The following is a 9,320-nucleotide window of genomic DNA, read 5'->3' as shown; positions in this document are numbered from 1 at the left end:
GGCTGCCACATCAGCCTTAATGGCGTTGTGGTGACCCATACTGCTTGATCTAACATACATTGGGTATGAAATTGACAAATGAATGTTTAATGATGATTATATGGTTAAAAAAATATGTAAATCGATTAATTGCATTTCCGATTTTTAACAAAAATACATATTACATTTTACAAATGTTTCCAAATAAGTAATCAAAAAAAGCAAACTCTTATGTCTGCGAAAAAAATAATCGATAAAGAAATTCATTATCGAAAAAAAAATTTATTATTTCCCCGTGACTAACAAAACATCTAATTTTATAAATAAATATTTGTTTTTAAATCTATGATTAATGATCATGCTAATAAAATTTCAATATTTTTTATTTTGGGAGGGTTAATTTATCAAAATGAAAAAAAAAAAAAAAAAACATTTTTTATATATCAAAAAAAAAAAATTTTGATCACAACGATGAAAGAAAGACTAAATTGCAAAAATGGTCCAAAAATGTTTACTCAAAATTGACACTTTGGTCCAAAAATGTTTGGACTAGCACCAAAGGTCCAAACTTTTCATTTTTTTGCGGTTTTGGTCCAATTTGCTTTGAGTTTTTTTATAATGACGGATTTGCCCTTGTTTTTTTAGTTTTTTTTATTTATTTAAATGTTTTTATAATTAAAAGAAAATAAAAAAACCAATTAATTTCTCTCTCTCTCTCTCTCATGTTCTTCTTCTTGATTTGATTGTATTTTTCCTCAAAAAAAAAAAAAAAACACACACACACACACGGCACCAGAAATTAGGACTCCAAACCCTAATAACTCTTGATAATGATCTTTGAATGTTCCGATCGAAATCAACGATCAACATTACTACTAGACGTTTTGATTGAAGTTAATAGAAGTGAGATTTGAGGATTTTCTCTTCTTTGAGATCGATTTCAGAGAAACAAATGTATAAGAAGCGTCTTCAAGAGCTGACACAGAGGAGTTGATTTAACTTTTCGTTGTATATGCGTATCAGATAAGGTCTAGATCACAGGGGTGTACAAGAACCTTTTGCAAGAGGTGTCTCAAATGGGTCTCGTGTCCAGATCACAGGAGTGTTCATAAAGAATCGGGTCGGAGGAAATGGGTCTCGTGTTTTTTACTGGAATCTATATGGGTGCGATGTCTTTCTCTAATGAGAGATATGATGATACGATGTGCTTGATATTCCAGTTAGATTTTTGTGGGTTTTCTTGTTTATTGCTTGATCGATCGATTGAGGATTTTTTAAATGGATGTTTATGTATTCTTCTGTTTCTTAATCATTTTATCTTGGATTTTAGACCTATGAATTGGGTCTTCATGAGTTCTTCTTTTTCTTGATTCCATTTGGGATTTATGATTTCAGTAATCGATATCATCCCCTGCTCTTGAGCATTGTTCAAGCTTTAAGTTATTTTTTGTTTGGGTTTTATGGGTATTCTTGTTCAAACTTTAATGACACCTGCAAATCAGAAACAGAGAGATTGGGGCAGAACATCCGAAGGTGGATGAAGAAGGGGATGTGTTTTTCAAAAAAATTCATAGACCTCTCATTGTTTTTGGATTGAATATGGCTCACAAAGAAAATGATGAATAGTAGATCCCCCAAGAAAATGTAAACCCCAAGGGCTTCTGTCTTCAATGCCTTTCTTATACCCCAAAAGAAATCAAAAATAGGGTCAGTCTTATGAATTTATAGTGCTCGAATCTTGTTGTGTTCTTGCTTGTTGGGAAGGCATCTGCGATGAATGTTGCTGGTTTCATCGATTTATGATCATCATTTTTTATGGTTTGTTTGGAGAAGATGAGTTGGGTTAGCTTAGAGAGAGAGAGAGAGAGAGAGAGAGAGAGATTGGTTTTTTATTTTCTTTTAATTATAAAAACATTTAAATAAATAAAAATACTAAAAAAGCAATGACAAATCCGTCATTATAAAAAAGTTCAAAGCAAATTAGACCAAACCAGCAACAAAATGAAACACCAAATCTTTTTGAACATGGCAATTTTGAATAAACCAATGAAAAGTTTGGACCACCCAAATCTTTTTGGACGTGAGAATTTTGAATAAACAAGGCTATTTGTGCAGTTTAGCCTGAAAGAAACAAATTTTGAACACCCAAGCTTTTGTGTGAGGGTTAAAAGTTAAAGCAAAAGGAAAATTGGGTAAAACAATGGGTAAAAAGGGTAAATACAAATTTACCCTTTTGTTATGCATTCTCCACTTTCTGTCCTGAGGTCCAACAATGGCAGCAACATCCGAAGACGCCAGCATGGAAGAGAGGGAGGAGCTCATGGTATCACCCAAACTTGCTAAACACCATCACCCAACTCGCAAAGTTGCCCGATTTTTAAAACCCTCTGTTAGCTCCATTGATGTCCAACCCTTTCCTTTTAATCTTCCTACAGCGTCTTCTGTTCCAGAAAAAAGTTCGTTGAATGTGTCCTTCAATGGTTGGAGAACCACACACAGGGATTGGAAACCATGGGTTGATCGCATGCATTGTATGCACCAATCTACCTGGAAAAAAGCAGGAATAGAGCAAGCTGTGTAGAATTCCTCATATGAAATCACGAAAAACGATGACTTGATTCTTGGGTTTGCACAAAAATGGTGTCATGAGACCAAAACATTCGTGTTTGTATTCGGGGAAGCTACAATCACTTTGGAAGATATGATGGTTCTCGGAGGGTATTCTGTGTTAGGTGCATCTGTTCTTACTCCTGTTGAAAACACAGAATCGAAAACGGTTTTAGCGAAATTGTATGAAAAAAAAGTAGAGTTTTCAAGATCGACACTTAGAAAAGCTGATCAGGTTAGCTGGTTGAAGAAATTCAAAGACAGCGGAAGCGAAATCGAGCACGAAGCATTTCTCGCATTTTGGTTATCCAGGTTTGTATTCCCTTCATCATACTCAACAGTTGCTCGAAATGTTTTCCCCATTGCTGTTCATTTAGCTAGAGGCATTAGACTTGCTCTTGCCCCTGCTGTTCTTGCCACCATATACAGAGATTTAAGCTTGTTAAAAGCTAAACTTACTGATCAGAACGATGATCCGTCGATTACAATTTGGGCTCCTTTACAACTTCTTCAAATCTGGATCTGGGAGAGATTTCCGAAGCTAAGGCCTAATGTCGGAGGTAGCTGCAACCCAAAGTTTGCTAGATGGGCGAAAAAGAAGGTGCAGATCGACAATATTGGCTCAATTTTGGATCGTGATTCAGAAGACTTCTGTTGGCGACCATATACTGATGATTTGGGTAACGAGAAAAACGGAAAATGGGTTGTTGTTGGTGGTGATTGTTTGGATGAAGAATCGGAGTCATGGGGTCGATGTTTTAGGGTTTCTGAATTAGTCGGGATACAAGGGAAATGTATCGAACAATATCTACCTCATAGAGTCGCAATGCAATTTGGCATGGATCAAGACATTCCTGGTAAAGTCCCACGAAACAACGGAAGTCCTAAATCAGCTTGGAGCTTTTACACAAGGCCATTGATGGATCTTAAACTGTATCTTCCATCTCGATTCTCTGAGCCGTATGTCACTGCTAGATACTTTGAGTGGCGGAATAAGTCAACTGGACTCCATAGTTTGCTTTCTCAGATGGGTGATAATGAAACGAAAACTTCTGTCAAAGATGACTCAAGAACTGAAAAATCCAAAGAATCTGTGGGTGACACCACCAGAACTTGCGATGTGTCTCATGATGGAGCGAGCCCTGGCAACGAAGATGGAGATACATCGGGATTGGAGCTTGAAGCAAGAATCAAAAGACTAGAGGAAGTTTTTGCATATCTCAAAACTAGAAAATATGGAAACAGGTTACTGTAGATTGCTTTATAGGTTACTGTAGAGGAAGTTTTTGCATATATCAAAAGGCAAATTAGTCATTGTCGAAAATCACAATAAAACTAGGGGTTTTTGCAATAAATAAATTTAAAACTTTTCAGGGAACGATACAATGAAAATGACATGCCACAATGACCATTTATGTAGTTTACTCTAAATTATATAAATACTATGTGTTTGAAAGGACATATGTATTGGATAAAATACCAAAGTAAAACTGTTGTCAAAATGAAACGATATCCACTATTTAGTGGTAAAATTTATTAAATTGTTACAAGGGTGTAAGAATTGTTTGATGAAATGCATAAGTAATCGGACATAAAAGGAAACAGCATACATTGATTAGTGATAAATTTCATCAAATTCTTACAAGCATTCAACAAGTGTTCGATGAAATGTCCAGATAAACCACTCTCAAAAAGAAACAATACCCAAACAGATTGAGCCAATATCACATACAAAAAATTTCATCAATTGTGCAAAAAACAGAAAAACAAACCAAGGAATATAATAAGCCTTCATCTTGTTTGATCTACATTTGATGCCAAAGCCAATAAAACCAAATCCAACACCTATCTCCAATCAAAGATTACAAAATTACAAGAATCAAAATCAACTAAATTTCACATAATTATGCATCTTAATGGTTTATTTCTCTAACTGCTGCAGATCAATATCCCAAACCGATGCCAGCTGCAACAAGAGTTGATCTGGCGCCATGCCTTCCCAGTCCTCAGGAGGCTCAATAGTTGAAGCCGCCTCAATCAGATTCATCAAAATTTCCCTTTTCAATTCCATTGGGATTCCCACGATATCTGTTCCATTTTCTATAATCATATCGAGCAACTGTACACCAAAAAAAAAATAGAAATTCAAGTCAAATATAAAGAAGTCTAATTATTTGTGTTAAATGTAGAATTACATCGTTATCCATAGGGCAATATTATAAATATCTGTTCCTTAGCTTTGAACAACTACTAGTTATTTATCTGAAAGCTTATTATTGAAATAAATGTAGAATTACCAAACTACCCCCCCCTACCATACCTGTTGAAGCCAAGACAAGCAAATATCAAACACGTTTTGATCCGGAAGAAACTGAGCAACCGCATGCAAAACTTCCGTCCCCACCTCAGTCGACAACTGATCAATAACGGGACCCGTTCGATCCATCAATTTGACAAGCAACAAATCATCACCCGTTGACAAAACCTCAGCAAAAGCCGTGTCAGAATCACCCACATGAACCGCATCCATCGCGTTACTCCACGCTGCCCAAACCGGGTCCCGATCCTGCCCGACATTCTCATCTCCCATCGCTTCAGCCGTCATTTCCGGAACCGCCACCCGGGCAGTTCGGGCAGGCCCGTTGTTGTCTTCACCCGCCACCCTAATCGCCTCCAGTGTAGCCTCGTCTTTTGAAGCTTGCCATACACTTCTAGCAGAAGGCCCCTCACCAAACCTAGCTGCCCCCCAACCCCTCCTATTGTTATTTTCCATTTCATTTTCTGATTTAGGCGACCTACTTTCCATACCTCTTCTTAAACCCATCTGCCCGTTTCGACCGTATGGGTAGTCCCAATTTTCGGGCACGTCTCTTCGGGGAGCTCCTCTGCCCCTCATGTAAGAAGACATGCCGTCATCATTCCGGCCTAATTTATTATAGTCGGAATAGCCTATTCCGTTGTACTTTCGACCGGAATCCTCGAATCCCATCATGTAATTCCCGCCGCCTCTTCGGTTGTTTAAGGAAAGGTCACGGGCCATGTCTTCAACGACCCGTTCGAGACCCCGGACTCGGTTTTCTAAAGTCACCATGCCATCGTGGGACCCACCCATGAAATCCTGCAACATGTTCATTAAATGAGCTTGTTGTCTTTCCAATTGTAGTAATTGTCTTTGTATCGCGAGCCAATTCCCTTTATTGCTTCTGATTCCGTCCCTTTGATCATTCATATCATCGTATTCCCGCCTTCTAGAAGGACCACCCGTTGATCTGTCAGCTATTTGGTGGGTCTCTTTAAAATGTGACCCTGATTCTGAATCATTGATGAGAGAGTTAGAATTTTCACCATTGAGGTCATTTTGGTCATTTGAGGACTTGATGAATCTACGGGGGACAACTACTTCAACTTCACCAGAAACCCGTCTTTCAAGTCTTTGAAAAAACTCGGGGTTTAATTCTTTGTCACTTAAAGCAGGTGCCTTTTTTTTCAAGATTCCAACTGTCTTTTCGGGTTCTTCATTTTTTACAGGAGCCTCTGTCTTTTTATCATCCTCTTTAGCAGGTTCAGAATGTTCACCATCTGAAAACATTTCAAAGGAATGGAATCTGTCAAAGAAGTTGGAATCTGAAGGAATCGTAATCTGTTTGGTATAAAATGAAATGGAATTCAATTATATTTTTTGTTTATTGTAAACATATACTGTTAAACTTTTTATTCTTATAAACTTCAGTAAGTATATACTGAGGGTGTTTGTGTCATTTAGTGAAAAAGAGAATGATTTTATTTATGTTCACCATGATTTCTAGGTGTTTTTTGATCTTCAGAACCTCCTGCAAGACCCTGCCATTGTTGCAAAGCCTCTATTATACTGTCTCTTGCTGGTTTTATCTGTGGAAGTTGATACGGAGTTAGTAAAAGAAACTAAATTTTAGTTTTGTTGAATCCAATTAGCAATCAAAGGTAGCATTTCGGAAACAGGGTAAATGCAAGAAAAAAGCAATATACTTTCATTGAATTACTTATTATAGCATATTAGCATCCTACTTCCGTATTTCGTATTACAACATTGTACTTAGAAAAATGAAAAATCTATCCGATTATAAGTTTATAAGAATGTCATATAAATACAAAACAAAATTTACAACTATAAACGCGTAGATTGTTCAATGTGTAATGCCCTAATAAGAAAAACATTGAAAGTATAATGCTACTTTCATATTTCGTATTTTGAGAACAAGGTAAATGCAAGAAATAGCAATGTGCTTTCATAAACTTGTTTATTATAGCATCCCACTTTTATTTTTATCCTATTACAGCAATATATTTTGAAAAAATTATCCAATTATAGCAATATCATCTAAATACAAATCAATTTTCAATGCTATAAATGGGTAGGTTTTTCAATGTACAATGTCCTAATAAGAAGAAAAAAAATTGAAAGTACAACGCTATAAAAGGATAGAAAATTTCATAGTATAATTCCTTGATAACAGAAAAAAAAATGAAAGTACAATGTTGTAATAGAAAAAAATGAAACTAGGATACTATAACACACAAATAAATGAAAGTACGTTGCTATTTCTTGCATTATCCCTATAAAAAACTAACCTTATCAAAGCGGCAAGCTTCAAGGGCAGTAATGGTAGAACTCGATTTTCCAGTGATCAAGTTGCTTGAATGCAAAGCCAAGGCATTCAAAGCATCAGCAGCTGCCTTTCGAGTTGCCCAATCAGTATTGTTAAGACATTCATGTATACTTTGAAGCAGTAGCTCTAAGCCATGAGGTGAAATAGCTCCAACCTGCAACAAAGTTTATATAAAGACTTATTTGCACATCATGTCATGCCATTTAGATTTTAGGGGGTGTTTGGATGTGTGTTTTGTAAGTGATTATGATATCAAATGGTTATAACTCATAAATCAAATAATCGGTTGTAACAATGGTGAACAGAAGATAGTGTTTGAGTGCTTCGAAGATGAATTGAAGTCTAAATGAATTAGATTTAGATGTTGTTTCTTTCTTTACTTAATACAGAAAGAACGACTTAATAGAGAAAGTCATGGAATGGAGCTTTCCTGGTTATGTCCTAACCTTTTACAACTTTGCCCTTGTTTATTTTTTTCCTCAAGCGTATTATCTCAAATATGTTATGAAATATCATTTATCCAGACAATACTCAATGAGAATTTTGATCATAAACCTTCAATTTCAGTAGGAAGGCACAAAATGATTCATGTCCATGATGCCTACAGGGCTTCAACTCTTTATAGTTTTGTTATGAATCAATTTATGTTTACAATAAGATTATTTGACATGGCTGATTTATGAGTTCCCTTCTTATAAGATTCACAAATTATGACCTAACACCTAACTCACATGATTTGACTTCAAGTATATACTTATAATAAAACATAATGTTAGAATCACATACCTGAGAAAGACTAGAAACAACTTGCAGAAGTGCAGCCTTTGCTAAGAAATTAGGGTTATTAAGATACTTGCAGATCCTTGCACAAAGCTTCTGAAAAGCCGCAATAGGTGGGTCTGAAGCCATTTCCACCATTTTAGCCATACACATTGCTGAACCAGCTTGTACCCCTTTGTTCTGATCATTCAAAGCCTCAAATAAAGGCTTCACAAACAACGAAACCACAGACCCGATATTCTCACACCCATCCCCCTTCAAATACAGCGACGAAAGCTGCCCAATTGACTCGCGACAAGCGTCTTTAACGCCGGAATCGGAGTCCTTCAGCCTTTTCACAATGTGGGCTATGATTTTGGTCAGATGCGAGGCGGCTGATTCGGTGTGGGTGGCGCAGAGGAAGAAGAGGAGGCGGATTGCTTCTTTTTTGGCGGCGGGTTTGTTGGCGTCGTTTGTGGCTTCGTAGAGTGAGTTGAGGAGCATTGTGATGCCGTCGGGGGAGAGGGTTTGGATGATTTTTTCAAGGTCTTCGACGGCGATCTGGTGGGTGTCTCGGTCGGAAAGCTTGGAGAGGGAAGTCAAGATTCTCTGTTTGAGTTCAATCATGGCAAGATGAGAAGAAAGAGATGAAGATCTTGATGAATGGTTTGGTGGTGATGGTGTTGATGGGGGTTTCTTGGATTTCAAAGATTTGGTCGCCATTGTTGTGATGATGCCTCCAGTTCAAAAATGGTAGTGAAGTTGAAGATGGGGATTCAAGATTTTAGAGGGTGTAATGGGTATCAGATTAGATGAAGATCTATAAACTGAACCCCAAACACCGTAGCCAGTATTATTATTGATTAAGAACAAATAAGTAGACAAATTAAAAATAGTAGACAGATTAAAAATATATATTATTTTATGAAATGGCTTTTTAAGGTGAAAGGTTTTGGAATTTGAAATTTAAAAAGATAACAAAAACAACAAATTTCCCTTTTGAATTTAATATTTCTTTCTATTAATCTAATATTTGTGAAAATATTTTTTTTTGCCATTTATTAACTAAATAATGCATCGGATTCCATTTTATGTGATTAAGCTATTGTTGTTGACTTATGCACCATATAATTAAACAACTATCGTTTTATGTAAGATTTAACAATTTAAATGTAATGAAATAGAAAAATGATTATATATATATATATATATATATATATATATATATATATATATATATATATATATATATATACACACTAGCCGTTTACCCGCGCAAAGCAGCGGACGACAAATAGTTTGTTTCGACAATTAATTTCTTTTCGATTG

The 9,320-nt window shown here is 36.1% G+C and overlaps 2 protein-coding genes across 2 annotated transcripts; one reads left to right on the top strand and one right to left on the bottom strand.

The window, feature by feature from the left end:
* Window positions 1-737: 737 nt before the first annotated feature.
* Window positions 738-4,357, top strand: LOC111877303 (uncharacterized). The gene has a single exon (XM_042896289.2). It carries the CDS (start codon window positions 2,681-2,683, stop codon window positions 3,839-3,841), a length of 1,161 nt encoding a protein of 386 aa, XP_042752223.1. The 5' UTR covers window positions 738-2,680; the 3' UTR covers window positions 3,842-4,357.
* Window positions 4,350-8,847, bottom strand: LOC111877302 (microtubule-associated protein TORTIFOLIA1). Its single transcript, XM_023873829.3, has 5 exons — window positions 8,019-8,847; window positions 7,195-7,386; window positions 6,381-6,474; window positions 4,907-6,165; window positions 4,350-4,705 (listed from the first exon to the last, which is right to left on the bottom strand). The coding sequence occupies exons 1-5, from the start codon at window positions 8,712-8,714 to the stop codon at window positions 4,508-4,510; spliced, it is 2,439 nt and encodes an 812-aa protein (XP_023729597.1). The 5' UTR covers window positions 8,715-8,847; the 3' UTR covers window positions 4,350-4,507.
* Window positions 8,848-9,320: the final 473 nt, after the last annotated feature.

Source organism: Lactuca sativa, chromosome 7 (assembly GCF_002870075.4).
Source record: "Lactuca sativa cultivar Salinas chromosome 7, Lsat_Salinas_v11, whole genome shotgun sequence".
Lineage (NCBI taxonomy): Eukaryota > Viridiplantae > Streptophyta > Magnoliopsida > Asterales > Asteraceae > Lactuca > Lactuca sativa.
The sequence above is the reverse complement of the archived record's forward strand: the minus strand, read 5'-3'. Positions and strand labels throughout refer to the sequence as shown.